Source organism: Mauremys reevesii, linkage group 9, assembly GCF_016161935.1.
Source record: "Mauremys reevesii isolate NIE-2019 linkage group 9, ASM1616193v1, whole genome shotgun sequence".
NCBI lineage: Eukaryota > Metazoa > Chordata > Testudines > Geoemydidae > Mauremys > Mauremys reevesii.
Genome location: NC_052631.1, coordinates 5,282,010 through 5,302,197, shown reverse-complemented (window position 1 = coordinate 5,302,197; position 20,188 = coordinate 5,282,010). Strand labels below are relative to the sequence as shown.

The 20,188-nt window shown below is 59.0% G+C and overlaps 2 protein-coding genes across 6 annotated transcripts in view; one reads left to right on the top strand and one right to left on the bottom strand.

The window, feature by feature from the left end:
* The window catches only part of RUBCN (rubicon autophagy regulator), a 52,537-nt gene extending 46,794 nt beyond the window's left edge, over window positions 1–5,743 (top strand). For all 5 annotated transcript variants that reach the window (XM_039487603.1, XM_039487602.1, XM_039487604.1 and 2 more), the window contains 2 exons: window positions 1,869–1,962; window positions 3,141–5,743. In XM_039487603.1, the coding sequence (XP_039343537.1) occupies window positions 1,869–1,962; window positions 3,141–3,298 (252 nt within the window). In that variant the 3' untranslated portion in view covers window positions 3,299–5,743. The remainder of the gene's footprint in view (window positions 1–1,868; window positions 1,963–3,140) is intronic.
* Window positions 5,744–9,017: 3,274 nt separating this feature from the next.
* On the bottom strand, window positions 9,018–18,501 carry LOC120371323 (deoxyribodipyrimidine photo-lyase-like). The gene is made up of 10 exons (XM_039486943.1): window positions 18,421–18,501; window positions 16,187–16,695; window positions 15,456–15,601; window positions 14,792–14,974; window positions 13,625–13,783; window positions 13,014–13,212; window positions 12,306–12,458; window positions 11,952–12,073; window positions 11,343–11,502; window positions 9,018–11,067 (listed from the first exon to the last, which is right to left on the bottom strand). The coding sequence occupies exons 2-10, from the start codon at window positions 16,563–16,565 to the stop codon at window positions 10,913–10,915; spliced, it is 1,656 nt and encodes a 551-aa protein (XP_039342877.1). The 5' UTR covers window positions 16,566–16,695; window positions 18,421–18,501; the 3' UTR covers window positions 9,018–10,912.
* Between the last annotated feature and the right edge of the window lie 1,687 nt (window positions 18,502–20,188).

Genomic DNA, 20,188 nt, shown 5'->3' with positions numbered 1-20,188 from the left:
CCCGACCCGCTGAGGTCATGGGAGCTGGGGAGGTCCACCGAGCCCGGGAGCCGCGACCTGCCCTGCGCGCCGCTGGCATGTTCGCGCCCGGCTCGCTCGCTGGGCTGGCGCCTGGGCAGGCGGCAGGTCCGTCGCCCCGTCCCGTCCGGACCTCCCTCCAGGCATGCCCAGGCAGCAGCTCAGCAGCGCGGACGGAGCCCAGCCCGCCCCCGCAGCTGCGGGAGGTCCAGCCGAGCCGACGCGCGGCGCGGACCTCACCAGTCAAGCCAGGCGGAGGTCCCGCTGCTCCCGGGGGGGCGTCTCCTCGCATGACTTGGGGGGCGGCCGAATATGTAGAGCCGGCCCTGCCAGAAACAGTCACTCTAACGAGATGTTTAGATGCAAGAGGCCTGCATTAAAACAGACTGAGTGTCTGGGTGAAGAAATACCAAGTTGTGAGTTTCCAGGCAACTGTGACTCCAGATAACAAACAGAACTAGGAAGGGATGCTCCAGGCTGCAGGGGAAGAGGAATTTGAGGGGAACTAGTGTGTCCTTTGAATTGCGGATTTCCCATCTAATTTTTTTGATTAACCCTGTTGTTGCTGATCCATTTGATCGTGTTGCAGTGTTTGTGCTTGTTTTAACTGTTCTTCTTTTCTCTAATGAATTTGATTTTAAGAGATGAAATTTCAACCCAGCTTGAATGCGGGGAGGGATGAGGTGAGGTTGGGAGATGGATCCCGGCAGGGCCGGAGATGTAACATTTGCTTTCACCTCAAGGCTGAGCGACGCTGCAAAAACAACAGTGGGGAGCTGGCTACAACACATCTGAGGTGGTGAGAACACTGTTGCATTGTTTAGTGTAGATGGGACCTAACCACAGCTTTGAGCCATGCTGCAGCCTGGATTTCTCCAGGACTGTAGCCAATTCAGGGTCCCATGTACACTGAAGATGAAACAGTGTTTTAACTCCATCAGTGGCAACTATGGTGTAACTGGTTCCTCGTTAAAGTGATTTTTGGAGGGTAGATATGGCCTTAATTTTCTGTGTGAAAACCTGGTGTGATGGGTGACTTCACTAATGGTCTTTTAGAACATTCCAAATGGGTCTCCTTGAGTTGCAGCTGTTGGCTGTGTGGGCCAGCAATGCCAATCACCACCTGTGAGCACGTGTTCGGGGCAAAAGACCAGCGAGGCTGCCTTGGCCTCCGAAAAGTTCCCTACTGAAAGAGGGTCCTTTTCCTGAAACTCCGAATCTTACTGGGAAGTCAAAAGGGACAAAAATAACTGGACTGCCACTAGTTTGGCCGTGTTGTGTGTGCAACTTACTGTGCAGACGACACCGTTGTGGGTGTGTTTATGGTACATCGTTTGGTATAACCGCTACTACTTCTGTTGTATTGTGGTAGCATTGACAATACTCTGGCACAGCCCATGTACGCAACAAGACATGGGCATTGCCCCAAAGCGCTTGGGGGTATGTGTGTGATCTAAGAGATACAGAATGCCTGGTTCCTCCACCGCCACCCAGCAGATGGGCAGCCCGGCTGTTTGGAGATCGTGCCATCAGCCAAGCTGCCTGTGCTACAGGAATGCTTTTGGCCTATGGCGTCTTGAATTGACAGTGTCTCCAGCCCCCTGGATAGGTTGGAGTCTATGGGTCATGTCCAGCAGTCAGGCCTAGCTTGTCGCGGGTGGGTGACCAGCTGCACAAAAGCTGCTCTTGAAGCTGGTGTCGTCGCATCCCGGCAATGGGACGAACCTCTGATTCCCACCTTACTCTTGGCTCGAGATGTCTCAGTGTCTGACTTGGCCAGGGAAATCGGGCGCATTTGCCTCTTCTCCAGGACGTTTCTTCTTCACTCCTCTCCCCTTCTGTTGTTACAGCTGTGCCAAGCCAAAGGCTTCATCTGTGAGTTCTGTCAAAAGGAGGAGGACATCATCTTCCCCTTCGAACTGAACAAGTGCAGGACGTGTGAAGGTGAGACGCTGGCATGCGAGGGGCTGGGAGCCATCGCTGCCCCTGGGCCCATGTCTTCTGGAGCGAGTGTAGTGCAGGAGGCAGGTGCTGCAGTGAGTGCTCTGGAGACTGAGCTGGCACAGATCAGGCAGAGTCAGGGATCACTGCTCTGCTGTAAAATCAAGTGCCTTGGCAGCCCCTAAGCATGGCCTGTCTGCATGTCGCTTGTTTAATGTTTGTCCAGCCACCTGGCAGCAAACCGGGCTCAGCCTACGCCTCTGACCTGCATCAGCACATAGCCGACTCTCTAGCCGGTCTGACGTGCTCCCTTGCGGGGCGGCCAGAACCGTGCCTGGGTATCTGGGGGTGGCCAGTAGAACATCCCAGAGTGCACTGCACCCAGCGCACGCTAGCCGGCACTGCAGGGGAGCTGCCCACACTCACGCTTGCACAGATGGGCAGCGTGCTAAGTGGGGGTGCAGGAACTTGTTTCCGCGGTGGCTGCGGCCTGCCTTACACCTTGTAACCAGGCCAGACGCATGACGCACATTTGGAGTGTGCACTGGGCACAAGCCCCCACGCTTGTGCCCAGTGCACAATGATAACTGGTTTTGGTCACTGTCGACCTGTGCTGATGGCCACGTGCACAGTAGCGCCATATCCCGGCACCAGTCTCCTGAGCCATCCAGACCGCCCTTGGCGATCTGCAAACGTGGCCATCTCTTTAAAATTAGACTCTCTCTTGCCGCAAGTGTTTTCAGCGAAGGCCTTTTGTTTAGGGTCACTGTTTCCTTGGCAGGGCAGGAAACCTTTGGGAAAGGGATGAGATGCAAAGTGAAACTGACCTATCCAACACTGCTGTCCAAAACTGAGCGAAATGCCCCAAATTCCTTGGTTTCCACGTGCATGCGGTGGGCTGGGCTCTTTCTAATCACGTGGGCACCATCCCTACTCCAAAGATCTTTCCCTTTAAGAACCACGTAAGAGGTGACCCAGTCAGAATTGTAACACCCAGTCATCATCCAAGGTGTTGGTAACACGCTCTGTCCCTGGCCAGTGACTTAGCATCCCTCCCACTGGGTGTGGGCAGGCTGTGCTGGGGCGGGGTGGGGGGAGCGTGCCGACGCTGCCTGTGTATGTGGCTAGGCCCCAGCTCCACGCTGACGGCGTTGCTTTCTCTCTCTGCCTCCCTCCCTCAGAGTGCAAGGCCTGCTACCACAAGTCCTGCTTCAAATCGGGCTGCTGCCCTCGGTGCGAGCGCCTGCACGCCAGGAGAGAGCTGCTGGCCAAGCAGAGCCTGGAGTCCTACATCTCTGACTACGAGGAGGCGCCGCCAGAGGCAGTGGCCGCGACATGAGGGGGAAGAGGAGACCAGCGGATGTATTTGTGTGCGTGGCCTTCGTCACCAGAGACTAAACGAAGGACTAACCTGACTCTTTCACATTAAAGGAGCCCGTGGGAGGGCTGAATCGTGGGAGATCTCGGAGCAGCATGACAGGATCTGCTTGGTTTGCTTCAAGAGAGCCGGTTTCTGTGCACTCTACACGAGGGTGTTGGGGACGGTGGACTCCGGACGCTAGTTCTTGCAGTCGTGACCCTGCCGAGATAGACACGCTGCTGCCTTCGTGCTGGGTCCGGCAGCGAATCCTCTCTGTGCCACACTCCGAGCGCAATGAGCGTTCGTATGCCTGTCCCCTTAGGGAGCTCAGCCAGATGCTGTGTTAGCCAGGAACTGCACTCTCCTCCCTGAAGCAGGTTCTTGGGGAGCTTCCACCAGGTAGGAGGTGAAAGCTCCTGGCTAGCTCAGCTCTCCAGGGGGGAGTAACTGGAGTCCTGCTGCTGCCTTGGGGCAAAAGAGAAGGGGCTTTTGCCAAGTCCTCTGCCTATAACACGCCGTATCCTTTGCTGCTGACGTGATCTTTTTAATTGGCCCTTCTTCAGAACTGATATGACTTGATTTGGGGATGGGAGGAAGCAGCAGCAGCAAACAGCGCCTTGTCCTCTGCCTGGCGGGAGCCATCATGAACTCTGGATACCCGCTGGGCTGGCAGATCAGGCTAGAGCATGCGGATTGTATGTGACAAAGGAATTGATCTGATTTTTCCCTTAGACCCGGCCCTGCTTTAGCTGCATGCAGGCTGGAGGAGAGATCTGTGCCAGTCGCTGTTGGGAGCAGCCCGTCTCCGCTATTGATGTTCGGTTCCTCAGACTGTGCCTGGTGCTGACGGAGCTCCCACCTGCTGGTTGAAGGGCTGGGCTTGTCAGCCCAGAGGCGTGATTGCCACCTTTCCCGCGGCGCTAGGTGCTGGGAGATCGCCCTGTGCGATGCTCTGGCACTGGCAGCAGGTGAACGAGGGGCTTCCGCTCTCTGGGCCGGAAGGTGGGGAGGCCACAGACAATGAGGAAGCTGCATGCCCAGCCCGGGGAGAGGAAACGCCTTAGCTGAGCCGGAGGAAGCAGCTGGTCTGAAACCGGCTTCTCTCTGCTGATCTTGCAGGAGATGGGCTGCTGAGTGCTGCTGTTACCCTGGACTGGGGGCTGTGTTTGCATGTGTCTGTCTGCCGGGGCAGGGGGGCTGGGCAGTTACTCTTAGACCCAAGAGCAAGGATCAGTTTGAACAGAGCCAGAGCTCAATCCCCGGGGTGCCAGGCGGAGTGGGGGGCTCCTGCACCAGGCCCAGTGGGGAACCTGCCTGCCAGCGCCTGGGGGAGCAGACGGTGTGTGCTGTGGTGCTGCCCCCGCCCCCGTAGCATTGAACACTCAGCTTGCCTTGTGGCGCTGTGAGGACTCCATCCTCGCTCGTGGCCCATGATGTGTAGCCAGGCGGCTTAGCTAGAAGCAAACATCTGGGACCGCTGGAGACCTGTAGGGGCACAGGCCTGGATCTCTGCCTCGTGCTGGGCACTCAGGTGACTCCACGTGACACTCACCCCCACTATTTCGGAGCTTGATGAAGCCACGGTCAGTCTCAGTGGAGCCTTTCTCCCATCCATGCTGCACCCTCGGTGTAATGTGTCCTCCCTGCAGTGGATTCTGGCCAGGCCCGTTCCAGACCTTAGCGTTGGTGTGTCAGGCCTGCCAGTTTGTGCTGGGCTCCCCTGATGCTGTGTGGCCCCAGGCTGTTCTGTGACATGCACCTTTCACCTCCCGCTAGCAGTCCAGTACCTGCTGGATCGAACGCTCGGGGAGGCAGACAGAGCAGCAGCTGAGCAGGCGTCACGCTTCAGCCAGCTCCCTTGGCTTTGGGATGAGAGCTGCACTTCTCATCTCCCTGGATCAGGCGCCCTTGGGAGTGACCGCGTAATGAGCGTCTCTAGCAGGACAGCCAATGTCCTGGTAAAGGAGCCGCCCCCGAGCACCCTGGCCTTGTGATGCGGAGCGCCACGAAGTCAAGAGATTAGTCTGGTCCAGAACTTCTCCCCAGGACCTCACGCTCCTCAGTCACTTGCCGTGTGTTTGTGTGGAGGGATGTGATCGTCCACAGTGCCCACTGGCTGCCCCCGGCCCAGCGTTCCTCAGAGCTGGTATCAGATCAGTCCCCAGAGCAGGTGTAAAGCTGTTGATTTGCCATCCGGAGCCCCCACAGAACCGGTGCCCCAGGCCAGCTCCTCTTCTCAGTGTATCATCTCAGTTGGGCTGATCTTCGTGTACATAGTGTTGTTTTAAGTTGATCTCTTTTAAAGGCAATTGCTCCTGTCTTTTTAACAAGCTGCTTTCGTTTGAGTTGGTCACTTGGGGCCAGATTTTAAAGCTATTTAGGTGCCTAACTCGCGTTGATTTCAATGGGAGCACGGCACCCCACATCTTTAAAAATCTGGCCCTTAGTGTCCCTCGCCAGCAGCACGGGAGGCCTGGCATGGACAAATTGCGCTCCTCCAGCTCTTCATGCTAGCGCCGTCTGGGGAAAGCTCCTGGCACCCAGCTGAGCCTGGGCAGAGCCCTGTGGCGTGGCACAGATGGGCAGCGTACTGGTAGTTGGTGTGATTTGGGGGAGTGTCCAGAGAGCCTATAATGCGGCTCGCAGGTTCCTTCTTCAGTATGGAGATGCAGCCTGTAGCGACTCCCCGTTGGGGTATCCAGTGCTCCCTCGGGGCTGCACGCAGCGAGTGGACGTTGGGGCTTGTGCTCTCTGCAGGTAGCCACTGATCTTGGCTCCGGTTTGTGGAGGATGGGCGTGTCCCTCGGCACATGGGCACGTTTCCAGCGCGGCCGTTGGCTGGGCGCTCCACGCGGTCGTGTACATCGAAAGGCGCTGTTTGACTCGTGTACGTGTGAGAGGTGGGGGGTGGTGTATTGCCTGGAAGTGGGGGTGATGGTGGCGGCTCCCCCTCAGCTCCTGCCCTGATTGGTGGCTGGCACTTCAGGCCAAGCGCAGGGCGGTGACGGGGTTCTAGCCTCTCGTGGACCTGGCCCCCTTCACGGGTGGTTCTAGGCATTTTGCCGCCCCAAGCACGGCAGGCAGGCGGCCTTTGGCGGCTTGCCTGCGGGAGGTCCCCGGTCCCGCGGATTCGGTGGCTTGCCTGCGGGAGGTCCCCGGTCCCGCGGATTCGGCGGCTTGCCTGCGGGAGGTCCCCGGTCCTGCGGATTCGGTGGCTTGCCTGCGGGAGGTCCCCAGTCCTGCGGATTCGGTGGCTTGCCTGCGGGAGGTCCCCGGTCCCGCGGATTCGGCGGCTTGCCTGCGGGAGGTCCCCAGTCCTGCGGATTCAGTGGCTTGCCTGCGGGAGGTCCGCCGAAGCCGCGGGACCAGCAGACCCTTCGCAGGCATGCCGCCGAAGGCAACCTGCCTGCCGCCCTCGCGGCGACTGGCAGAGCGCCCCCCCCGGCACGCGCTTGGCGTGCTGGGGCCTGGAGCTGCCCTTGCCCGTTCATGCCAGCGGTGAAGCCCTGGGGGAGCTGCAGAGGCTGGGGCCGCAGTGACACAGGTTGCAGGTGCCCTTGGAAGGAGGGAAGAAGCCGGGGCGGTCTGAGGGCCGGGGAAGGCTGGCTGTGTTTGGGCTCTGTCTCAGACAGGATGCGCTCAAGGAAGCAGCCTCTCCCCCCAGCGCGCCCATCAGTTGTGTAGGTAGGTTGACTTCCTTGCAGCTGCCGTTTCCTCCCAGACAAGAACTTGGGTGACTCTTAAAGGGGCAGTGCAGTGGGACCACTGTTGTTTCTCCAGGGGCAGAGCACTGGGAGGTGGGCGCTGAGGCTGATGGTGGAACCAGGTTCAGATCAGCTGTTCAGTGAGAGATCTCCATACTAAATGTATCTGGAAGCCAAGGAGCGACTGCTCTTCGTTACACGACGAGGGCGTTACCCTACGGAGCAGGCAGCAATGTTAGGTTATTATACAGGGCAGGCCTGGGTTTTGGCCAGGAACTGAGAGTGCAGGAGCTCCAGAGGTGGTAGAATTCTACGTAAAGCGGAGAGACGCTAGCATTAGTATCCCGTTTCTGCATCAGAAGGGTGGTGGGATCAAAGCCCAGGGCACCTGTAGCTCCCCCAGAACTGACCTGTTGCATGTGCCTTAACCTGAGAACTGACAGTCAGGGTCTGCTTTGGGAGCTTGCTTTGACACCGTCCCAGCCAAGCTGTATTCAGGCTAAATACCCAGCCTGGAGGTGGTAGCAGCAGCGATCAGCTGCCCTCCCATTTGTCACATGCATGGCCCATGTCACCTCCTAGCTTTCAGCCCAATAACACCACCGTACTCCACTGATGGCCGACAAGCTCCAGCTGGCTCCGAACATTGCATGCGCTGTGGCTGGCAAAAGCTGATCCCGTCCTACAAACTGCAGGATGATGATTTTCACTGTCCTACAGCTGTCAAATCCCTCCTTTAGTGTCAGCCATGCCTGGTCTGAGACCTGCCACTACTGTCCAGGCCCGTGGTGTCTGCCGGACCGATTCCCTCCCGTGGGCCAGCTCTGACACAACAGAACGTTCTGTGACGTTTTGTTCTGAAGCACTTTAACATGGTGGGGTGTTCCCATGGTGGCTCAGCCTCCTGGCGGTTTCTAGAAGCACTGATTATATTTCAAAAGACAGCAAGTGGATTTGTGGGTTTTGTCCCCCTTCACAGTGGGACCTTTCTGGCCGAGACGAGAACCCCACCTGGGAATTCAAGACAGCAGAGGGGTTTAGTGCAAAATGATGCACAACACTAATGAAGCTGCTACTGACCCGTCTGCCAGACTATTACCGTACTTACCACTATAAATAAGTGTAACTGTATGTGTACAAGCTCTTTGTAAATACAGACAAGGGTCATGTGATGCAATGTACATGCTATTCAATGGGATTCCTCTCTGCTGTATTGTACAGCGTAACAATGAAAATGCCATCCCTAATAAACTAAGTTAATAAGAGGCGCATCATTGGCTGCTCTTGTTTGACCTCTGCTGTATTGGAGTTTATTAAAGCTGGGCTGAAAGAAAGAAGTACAAAGATTTTGCTCAGAACCCCAGAGTGCTGCTCACATGCTGTTTGTTCCTTTAATTTAAAAACAGAGTGGTGGACAACCCAGGTCAGCTTGCTGCTGGAACCCAGGAAACTGCAGGTTGAACCTCTCCAGTCCGGCACCCTCGGGACCTGATCGGTGCTGAACCAGAGAATTTGCTGAACCACAGGTGGTCAATGTGGAGTTCCAGCGGGTCTCCATAGGTTACAACACCCCCAGGCTTTGCGGCCAAGGACGGCTCTAGGAATTCCGCCGCCCCAAGCAGGGCAGGGCACTCTGCTGGTTGCCGGTCGGACCTCCCGCAGACGTGCCTGCGGAGGGGCCGCTGCTGCCATGGACCTCCCGCAGACGTGCCTGCGGAGGGTCCGCTGGTCCCGCAGCTCTGGTGGACCTCCCGCAGGCATGCCTGCGGATGCTCCACCGCAGCCGCGGGACCAGCGGCCCCTCCGCAGGCATGTCTGCGGGAGGTCCACGGCAGCAGCGGCCCCTCCGCAGGCACGTCTGCGGGAGGTCCACCGCAGCCACGGCACCAGCGGACCCTCCGCAGGCACGTCTGCGGGAAGTCCACCAGAGCTGCCTGCCACCCTCCCGGCAAAATGCCACCCCAAGCGCGCGCTTGGCGCACTGGGGTCTGGAGCCGGCCCTGTTTGCGGCCAGCGTTGCCCCCTGCCCAGGGGCTCCAATACCCGGGTCCTGGTCACCGGCCCCTCTCCTGCTGTCCAGGGTCCCGGTTGCAAGGCTCCGCAGCCATCCCCAGCTGTGATCCCAGCCTTACCCGTCCGCACCCCAGGCTGGTACCGCAGCGGCGTGGAGGGAGGGGAGCAGAGGGAGGAGCTTGGCACTGGTGAATGTTCTGCACCCACTAATTTTTCCCCATGGGCGCTCCAGCCCAGGAGCACCCATGGAGTTGGCATCTATCCCAGACCATGGATGTTGCCAGACCAGGGAATGCCAGGTTAGAGAGGTTCAATCTGTAGTTGTGTTATTAAGCAGGATCAGGCCTGGTTCTGATGTGGATGGGTGACCAGCCCAGAAAGCCAAGCGATGCAGGAAGAGATGTTCCAATTTACCATTTAAGTCAATATTCCAGTTGGATTAAACCCTGGCCCGATGCTGCACAGTTCAGGATAGGCGGGTGTAGGTATGTTCTTGGCTTTACCTTTGACCCAACAGTGCCCGCTAGTGTTCTGGGTAATGTTAACGCTGACGGGGGGAACCCTAACTGCTGATGTCAGGGCAGACGCACTCATGGAAAGAGCCGCCTTTGTAAAGGTGCAAGACGCAGCAGAGAGCTTAGTAACGCTCCAGAAACGAGACACTCGCGCATAAAAACATGCTGGGCTGACCGTGTCTAGGCCTCTGCTTCACGGCCTCGTGCAGCACTAGCGGCTGCGGGTAGCCAGTAGTGCCCAACTGTCCCAATCCCCGGAGCATCTCAGGCTGTCAGAGCAGATCCAGTCTGGTGGACCGTTGCTCTGAACTGAGCTGCAGCTTGCTAAGCTTTAGGGCAAGGGCTGGGCGGCTCCAGGTCTCGTCTTCCTCTGATCCCATCGAAATGCTGCTGGCTGCTGCAGAAATGACCTGGACACCAGGGCTGGGTGTTGTGAGGTTTAAGACAAAAGCCCAGTGATTTGCAGCGGGGTCTGTAACAGCCACTCTGAAAACCCTGCCTGTGTTTAGGGGGGAGGGATAGCTCAGTGGTTTGAGCCTGCTAAACCCAGGGTTATGAGTTCAATCCTTGAGGGGGCCATTTGGGGACTGGTCCTGCTTTGAGCAGGGGTTGGACTAGATGATCTCCTGAGGTCCCTTCCAACCCTGATATTCTATGATTCTATGCTTCCTGCGTGGGGTGAGACAAGCATCCATCTCTGCATGGGGTGGGGCGGGAAAGCCCCTCGAGGTAACGCAGCCACTTGAGGTCAGTGTGTTTCACCCCGGGAGCTCCCATCTTCCCTGCTCGGCGTGAAAGCTGAGATCCTGCCAGCAGCAGTGGATCTGCTCTGAGATTCCCCCACCTCTGCCCCCCAGCAGCTCGTTCTAGACGCCACCAATGCAGAAGCGCGAAGCTACATGCTGCAGTTTTCCATCCCAGAGCTCTAAGACCAGGCCTGTCTACCTGCTGCAGGCGAGGGCTACGCTGGAAAAGGCACAGTGTCTCCTCCCTGAGCAGGCGGGGTGGCTGGCGAGCCTGTCCCCTCTAGAAATATCAAAGGAGCTTTTAGAGCTGGCCCCGGCTAGTAGGGGGAGGTGGCACATCCAGGGCTGTGCCAGAGAGAGCTTTGGGCATCCAGGGAAAAGCGGAGGCTTGCTGCCCCAGCTCCTGGCATTGCGCCCAAACTGCTGCCTTGGGGGAATCCGTAGACAAGAGGCACCGTGGCAAGGGCAGCCGAGTCCCCGCTGGCTCTCGGCTCAGCGGCACGGGCCTTTCAATGGTATTCAGGGGAAATGCAAACATTCAAAGGCCCAGCAGAGGCCCCACCCCACGAGCCCCAGCCGTCCTGGTTTCAGCAGGAGCTGCCCCCCCCCGCAGGCCTACTGGCCCAGGTTGCGGGGATCGTATCTGCGCTCGAACTGCCCCACGTCGAATTTCCTCTTGCAGCCGGCGTAGTTCATGTAACGGATCTTCCCGAACACGGCCCGCTCGGCCCAGCCCTGGTCGTGGATCCCGCAGATGGACCACATGCAGCCTGCCAGGCACAGAACACCCAGTCAGGCCGCCCTGCCCTGCCCGGACCCTCCTGCACCTGTTCCCAGCCCCCCTGTCCACCTGCTACAAGCCCAGGCAAGGGAGGGATACGGGGGCGGGGGCTGTATGAGGGAGCTGGACAGGCTACGTGGGGGCAACAGGGGCCCCTTTAACCAGTGTAAGGAGACCTTGGCAGCCCCCTCCCAGCGAAGCACCGACAGGATCCCCCTCCCCAGGTTCTCCAGGGTTCCTCACTCCCACGCGCTAGTCACTAACCTACGTAGCCGTTGGGATCCCGGCCGTCCAGCTCATAGCGATCGTTGAGGTAGATGGCGAACTTCAGGGCCTCCTCGGGGGAGCGGGTCCACTCCAGGATTTTCTTGGCCCAGTACATGCGTAGGAACCCGTGCATCTTCCCCTCATGAACCATCTGGAGCTGCGGAGAGGGGGAGAGCCCAGTGCGGGCACCAATGTGAGAGATGCAGCCTCGCCCCCCCAGGAGAACCCAGGCAGCTCCTCAGAGGAGAGGAGGAAGGTGAGTGAGCCACACCTGGGTGGAATCTGGGGGGAAGAGTGAGGGGCGAGGCCTGCCTGGACCTGGCCTCAGTTTCCCATCTGACTAGGAGTTTTATGACTACTCAGTGGAGAGAACCAAGCTCCTGCCTGCAGGCCTCACCTGGCCGGTGGAACTCTCCACCGTGTACTTGGCTGGGGAATATCTGCTGTAACCCATGTTCAAAGGGCACACGCTGGCCAGGGGTGCAGAGAAGCAGGTGTGCTCTGTGGCTGGCTCTGGTCTAGGAACCCGCTGGGGCTGTCTGGGGTGCTCGGTGATAACACCCAATGGATCCAGGAGGGGGAGCGGAAGCTCAGGCTGGTTGGTACCTGGGCAGCGTTCCAGAGCAGGTCGTGCGTCTTCCCCTCCTCCAGCTGCTCCAGCTCGTAGAGGTGAGACCTCTTGTCCTGGGCGTGGAGCTTCAGAGTGGTTTTGGCCCAGTCGTACGCACCTTCAAAACACAAGAGTCGGGCTGGGGAGCACGTAGAGGGGGAGCCGGGCTCCCTGAGAGAGGAACTCTGCAGCTGGGTGATGGAGCCACTGGGCTGGAGGCGCCAATCCTGCCAGCGGGTCTGGGCAGAGGCAGGACGAGCTTCCCCCCGACCCCAGTCACTCCCTGCGCACCCTGAGTACGGCAGGCTGCAGCTCGCAGCCGCTCCCCCAGAGCGGGGGCCACGCATTACCTTCCACCTTGTCGTAGTTCCTGTTGTAGTAGCAGAAGTTGTCGGCCAGCTCCCTGCGGACCACAGCCTCCTCGATGAAGCCATCCACCGACTCCTTGTATTTACTGCGATATTTCTGCACCTCCAGGATGGCCCGCTGGACGGAGACCTGGCCTGTCCGGGAACGGGGTGGGGAGAAGAGACGGGGAAGCAGAGAGGGTGGTTCAGTCACTGATCCCTGTACTCGCAGGTTCCCACGGGAGCTGCTGTGCTGCCGGCCTGGCCTGAGCACGTGGGATCGAATGCCAGAGCACCACCCCCTCTCCCGCCAAGCTCAGGCCTCACCCCCTTCTGGTGCACAGTGTTCCCGCCACTAGGATTGATCCAGTTCATATAAATATCTGCAGCTAACCTCAGTGCAGCATGAAACACCAACAGCCAGGCCTTTGCACCCCCCAGGCTGCCATGGAGCTCAGAGACCAACTCCGTCAGTCACTTGGGAGAAACCTGGGCCCATGCTCCTCCCTCCGGCAGCCCAGCGACAGGCACCAGCGTGAGGAAAGGGACTGAGGCAACACTACAGGAATTACGGCCCCTCACTAGCCATCTCTCCTTGGCCCGGGACACTTCCCTCCCCCGAGAGGCCATACTGGGCCCGGAGGGGTAATTACCCAGATCACTCAAGCCCGTCGCCCTTCGGAGCTCCGGGGCTTTCCGGGGGCCACTCACCAAAGTGGAACCACGGCGAGAGGTTGCTGAGCGCTGTCCTGTTTGGGTTGTTCCGGTCGGTGCCGAAGGATTTCAGCCGCTCGCCTATGAACGACTCCAGCACAGCCAGCCCCGCGGCCGTCCCCGGCGTCGCCCAAGTCACCTCCTTCACCGAGCAGTCCACCTGCAGGCTGGCGTGGCAGGCGTTCCAGTCTATGGGCTGCACCATCACACGGAGGCTTTAGCCAAGCTGCAGACGTTACCGTCCTGCCCGAGATGTTACTGTCCAGCCGGGGCCGGTTCTGATGGCGGCTCTGGACCAGACAAGTCCTCCCCTTACTAAATACACCCTGGGCACAGCTTGCTGGCACTCCATCTGCCTTTGCTTAAGCTAAGGTTCCTTTAACCCCTTCTGTGTCAGGCAGGGGATTGGAAATCAGGACTTTTGATCTGTTCCCAGCCCCGCCACTGCCTTTGTGTGACCCTGGGCAAGTCATTTAACCCGCGGCCTTGATTTCCCGCCCCCTTGTAAAATGGAGCTCTCGCCCACCCTCCAGTGGGGTTTGAAGCTTAGCTAGCGTATAGGATGCTCTGCTGGGAGCCGCCCTAGGCTGAAGAACTCCAGATGTTACCTCTGCCGGGGCTGCGGACGAGTACGGGTGCTTGATGACGGGAGGGAATTCCGTGAGGAACTCCGAGAGCCGATCATGGATCTTCCGTCGAATTGTCCTGGCTCCGTACTCCTGCTTGTCTGAGGCAACCCAGCATGGGACAATGTTGTGTGCATCAACCTGGAAAGCAGTCAGCAAGCTGGGACTAGGCAGGCTACACAGGGGATAAGAAACATGACTCCCCCACCCCCGCCAAGCTCTGACCGAGCCCTAGATCCACCCAAACCTTCCCCTGGCTTTGTTTTTAATTTCAACTTTTCCCCCCTGGCAGGCCAACCTTCCCCTGCAACCCCAGCCCTGCAGCCTGGGGCGTGGGACCTGGAAATGAAACTGCCTAGGAGCAGGAGGAGACGCCCGCTCGGATCCAGCCAGGTCTCTGCACACCCTGGTTTGGGGAAGATGGAACTAAGCTGCACAACAGCTCGACAGGTGATTTTTTTTTTTTTTAATTTAAAAAGAATCTAACAAAAAAAAATAGTTGCTGAATTCAGCACAGCTGATCCCATCCCAAAGGGTCTTGTGTGTTTCTCTCTTGGCCCAGACATCGGCCAGGAACCTCCCCAGTCCCGGATTGATTCTCGTGGGGAATACGAATGGGGCGTTTGAGCCGAGTGGGAATTTCTCCCTGGAACAGTACTTGTAAGGAGTTACTCCCTGTGTCTGCCGCCACCAGCTCCATGCAGTGGCTGCGTGTCCCCAGGAAGGGGGATGGCCTGGTACAATCTCACTCACTCCCCCCTCCCTCCAGCTCCTTCCCCGCCCCCAATCTTCTGACTCTGTCCAATATACACTCTCACGCTCAAAAACCTCCCAAGCGCCAGAACTACTTCCCTGCCCCACCGCCAATTACCTGCGTGAGTCCCCCACCTTCTCCAAAGCTGATTTGTTGGGGGGCTTTCCCAGATCTTGGAGTGACAGCAGCACCCTGCTGTTCAATCTGCAGTGACCAGCTCTCGACGCTTTCGTTCTGTCTGAGCCCCCTACTTAAAGGGCTGGGAGCCAGCTGTTAGTCCCGCTATCGGCACCACCGCCTGGCGAGCACATGCCAGCATGGAGAAACGGCCTGTACAGAGCCCCCAGCCCCACCGCCGCACGCCTCCCCCCGACACACACAGCCCAGGCCCCCACCTGTACAAAGGGCACATCTCCCGGGAGCCTCTCCTTGACCTCTTCCACCCACTGCATGGGGACGCGGAGCGGGGAGAAGTCTGTCACCACTCCGCCGAGGCCACGGCCCGCCACGAAGGCAGGCAGCACGTCCTTGGCAAAGCCGATGAGCAGGTGGAAGGGGATGTCCAGCTCCTGGCACTCCTGGAAGGAAGGGAAAGCAAAGAGCCCGGTTGCTGTAACTGCCCCTCCAGGCCGAGCTGCCCAGCATCACTCCAGAGCTGGGCGCTCCATGCTGTTTGCTGGCAGCACCCAATCACTTGCGTGGCTTGGCCAATCTCTGCCTACGGTAAGCGGTTATAACGATCCCAGGGAGGGCTGCGGGCCGGGTCCCTGCAACTGACGTGACTTTGCTTTCCAGCCAAATGCCTGGTGCTGCACAGAGACGTCGGGCCTGCGAGCAGCCTTGTAGTGCTGGGAGAAGGGAAACGGATTCCAAGTTCAACTCCCCCCCGCCTCCCATGAGAGAAGACAGCGTTGGAAAAATCCCGGCTCTTGGCAGGCTTGGGCCCTTCTGGGACGTTGCTGAGAGCCGCACGCCTGCCCCCATCGCTGTGTGTCCCGGGCCTATGCTCCGCCCTTGCTCTGACCCTCCCCTCTGTGGCATTTCCTAAGCAACTGGTACCTCAGCCACTTCTTGCAGGCCTTTCAGCATGAAGCCGAAGTGACGGATGGTGGCCTCCAGAAACTTGGGCACCAGGCAGAAGCAGACGTGCAGAGGGAGCTGCTGCTTCAGGGCCAGGCGCTGGGCGTACAGGAAAGCCCAGTTATCTGGAGAGAGAGAGCAGGGGATTGCATTCAAAGGACACTTTGCCTTGCTCCAGAGCAGCCCTGCCAAATGCTCAGCCCACGGGCTCGGGCCCAGGACTGGGAGCCAGGAGACCTTGGCTTCACAGCTGACCGTGGGCACCGAAATGAGCAGCCTGCGCCTCGGTTTCCCCATCTGTAAAATGGAGCTATTGATACTGACCCACCTGTGCAAAGCCCCTCGCCCTGTCAAAGCAAAATCCAGCTTTCCTCGAGCCCACCCCTAGCAGGAGAGGTTTGTCTAAAGCCACAAACTCCAAAGTAAAACCCACGGAGAGCCGGCGCCCGGGCAGCACACGCCAGCCAAGAATCACACGCTCTAGCCATGTGCATTGCCGAGGGGCTTCCCACCAGGAATCCTGCTAGGCCATGATGCTGGATGGGGAGCCCAGCACAGTCTGCATCGGCCGTGGGACCGGGGCTCTCAGCTGATGCCATCAAGGTCTCAACTGCAAGAACTTGCTCAAGGGGCGAGGGGGAGGGGACAAGGGTTTTGACTCCTCATAGTCCCTCCCCCCCCACGCATCCTGGTCCTGGGACGGATCGTACCTTGCACCCTCTGGTCTCGAGACATCCAGTACACAACGCCCTTGGCAGCATCCTTGAGGTCAGAGCCCTGCGAGACCAGACGCACTCGCTTCTTGTTGTACTTGAAGTCCTGCACAGAGGGGGCAACCCGCAGCCGCGCCTGCCTCACGGCTTCCCCCAGGCTCCCAGCTCCTCCCCCCTCCGCCACCTCCCCTTCCTTCCTCCTCTTATCCACGGTCAACACCTCCGTCCCACTGGGCTCTGCCAGGACCTTCCGTTTGCCTTTCAGCTGCCCACGGGGCACCGCGGCAGCTCCTGTCCTCGCTGCATCCCCGCTGCCAGCAGGACTGGCCGTGATCTCCCCCCCACGTGCCTGTCGGTTCCTGCTCTTCTGAGACATGCTCACTGCCGTCCTACGGGGCGGGCACAGCTCCGACACGCCGTGCGGTCTCCAGCAGCCACGCCGGCCAGCTGCAGAGGAGACGGCTCCAGCCAACCTTCCCAGCAGCAGTTTCACGCTAACAAGCTATCTGTGGACAGAGAAACACACACCACTTTGTAGGCCTCTTTGGAACTTCTCAGTAGAGACAATCGCTCGTATGTTTCCCTGAAGCCTTCGGGGGTTATTCAGTTGCCAATGACCGTTCTGTGCCCCCACAGGAATCTAATACCTTACCTTCCTTATAGCGCCTTACAGACGCCGATCCCAAAGCACTGTCTCAGCCGTACACAGCAAGACTCACTCCCCCCCTCTGCAGTGTCAGCCAGCTCTGGGTTGGAACACGGCCGCTGTTTAACATTGCCCAGCCCTTAGGGCAGGAAGTGGAGAATATCGGACCCCACTGCCGCTGCAGGGGTAGCAGAGACGGGCAGGTTTTCATTACTCAAAGGGGAATGTGGACCTGCTCTCAGGGTAACACCTGCCAGGTACGAAAGATGTGACGGCCTCTTTACTGACCACAGCACCTGCAGCACTACTGCCCTTCCTACCATCGTGCTGGGCTCACTGCGGACTGTCCCCTCCTGCAGGCCTCCCTGCTGTGCCCTGCCGTTACGCAGCCCGGGAGGTTGTATGGTCACCCAGGAGCGCATCTGGCAGCCAGTCTGATTCCTTCTGCATAGCTCCAAAGGTGGCTGCTCCACCCTGCCGCTGAACATACAAGCTCACAAATTTGATGGGTGGAAAAAAAATAACCCTGCTGTATATCTTGAACTTGCCTGATCAGAGACACCCCTGGCCCCAGCCACCCTCAACTGTAATAGGTGTAAAAGCTACAGAGATTACAGCTCGTGGCATATTACACCCTGGCTCGAGCCAAACCGAAGGCCCCTGGGGGCCAGATGCAGCAGGGTGGGACCCAGCATCTGCTGCAGAGAACTCCTGCCTTGTTGCTATCTCAAGGGAGCCTGGGCAGTTTTTCTTAAAGTCCCAGCTTCTGGAGTCATGTGATTATGGGAGATTCTCTGCTTGCATTAATAGAAAGGGGGGAGTGTCCAGCTCTTGTGATTGCGGGGGGAAGCTTGAAAAGATAGTCCCTGGGGCTCTGACCCCAGAAGGCAAAGCCACTGAACACCAGCCCTGTGCTTCTTTAACATTTTTGAGGGTGCGACTGAGGGATTTGGAGAAGCTGGCGTGGGGGACACTGGAGCAGCTCCAGCCCCTGCTAGAAAATTCACCTTTAGAACAAACTCCCTGCTACAAGCTGCGGCTGGGACGTGCAGGCTGGAGCTTGTTCAGGTTTTCGGTGCTTGTGCACAGGGGCTGGGATCCTGGCAGCGCTGCCAGGGAGGCGCTATTCCTGCCCACCTCCAGCGGTGCCCGCTCTTACTCCGGAACAACCGCCTCCCCGCAGGGCGTTAATCCAGCGGAGTCAAACCACTTTCAGGTCACACTCGTACCTTACCCCCGCCAGCCTCTCCCCGGTTTAGCGCGGGCCTGTCCCTGCGAGGTCCGGGCGCCCAGGCAGGGACCGAGGCTTGGGGAGCCGGGGGGCCACGGATGCAGCAGGGGGCCGGGATCGCCCCCTTGGCTGGATTTGCCCGGGGAAGCCCTGGCACCGGGGCTGCTTTGGGGTCAGGTCAGGGCGGCGGGGCCAGATGCCCGGGTCGGGTCCCCCCCATCCCATCTCGAGCCTGTGCCCGGGCAGGGACCTGCTCCCCTCTCCCCGGCGGGGGAGCCCGGAGCCCCAGCCAGGCCGGGGGGAGCAGCCCCCCGTAGCCGGCCCGGGAGCGGCTCCCGCCCGCCACCCCCTCACCTGGGCTGCGGCTCCGGGGTCCCGCAGACCCGCTCCCCGCCCGGCTGCAGCGGCTGCTCCGGGCCCGTTTACACAACGTGGGGCGGAGCGAGCGGGGCGCGGGGTGGAGCCTGGGAGGCGGCCCCAGAGCCATGGGCGCGGACGGGGATCTCTGGGGCGGGGCCCGGGCCCCCCACGGAAGGATGGGGGCATCTCTGGGGCGGGGCCCCCCGGAAGGGTGGGGGATGGGGGGATCTCTGGGGCAGGGCCCCCCGGAAGGGTGGGGATGGGGATCTCTGGGGCGGGCCCCCCCGGATGGGGGGGGGATGGGGGGATCTCTGGGGCCGGGCCCCCCGGAAGGGTGGGGGATGGGGGGATCTCTGGGGCGGGCCCCCCCGGAAGGGTGGGGGATGGAGGGATCTCTGGGGCGGGGCCCCCCAGGAAGGGTGGGGGGGGGAGTCGGGGAGGATCTTTGGGACAAAGTCCCCGGAAGGGTGGGGGGATCTCGGGGACTGGAGGGACCCGCCAGGGCAGCATGGAACCCTGCAACACTGTGTTGTGTAACTTGTTACATGACACACGTGAGAATCGCCCGGCCTGAGGCCTGTTGATCCAAACCGTAAACCCTGGATAGAATGGAAACCACTTTGGCCCAGGACTGGCCGGGCAGAGCCGCGGGGCTGGGGACACGGATCTCCCGACCAGGGCCGGCTTTAGGCCAATTCCACCAATTCCCCCGAATCGGGCCCCGCGCCTAAGAGGGCCCCGCACCCAGTGAGAATCCCTTCCCTGGCTAGAGGTGCCTTTTTAATTTTTGCTCACCTGGCGGCGCTCCAGGTCTTCAGCGGCACCTCGGCAGCGGGTTCTTCAGTGCCGCCGAAGACCTGGAGTGAGTGAAGGACCCGCCGCCGAAGTGCCACCGAAGACTCGGAGCACCGCCAGGTGAGTACAAGCCCCATGTGTTTTCATGGAGTACAATATTCCATAGGCAAATACCATTGGAATCTTTTCTGACTCAGCAAATCAGATGGTTGGCAAGATCAATGTTGTTGTAAACAGAGTAAAGGAAACATCCCCCCACTGTATATTGCTTTCCGAGTGTGTCTCACACGTGCCACTTGATTGCTAAAGCTGCTGTCGCAGCCACCCCCAAACCAATGGAAGGCAGGTTAGTTGGTATCTTCTATTTTTTCAATGGAAGTGCACAAGGAAAAGAAGAGTATGACCAGTATCAGTAGTGTAATTGTCCTCGATCAAACATGTGGGAACTAGATGGCCAACTCTTCAACCCGCTGTAGGAAGATGCAGTAGCCAAGGGGAGCCAGTTCTCGCACATTACAACAGCAGTTCTGAAGTGGAGAAGCAAGGCAGAGTTCAGCATGTTGGTTGTTACTTAAAAAATGGCGAAATGGTCTGTTTTAGGAGCATGTCCTGAATGGTGTGGTGGCATCGTCTTTGAGGTGGAAGATTCCAGGGGGGGCTTTGAATGAGAGGCGAGCATGTATCTTCTCAGGAATCTCCTGAACAGATCTGCAGTAACCAGTACTGCTGCTGCTATTTCCTCTCCGGACTTCAGGAACCAAAACCTCCAGACGGAAGATGGGAAGCTTCCCATGGGCACCCAGGCTAAAATCTCCCTGTCAGCCAACCCTGATCTTGATCCTCTTCCACGGACAAGGTTTCATAGTGAGGTGAAAAAATTCCATTTTGCAGCCGGCAATAAGTTGTTGAAGAAGCCTTCACTGCAGGACCAAACTGTATGGGATTTAGGGATCCTGCATCTTGAGAC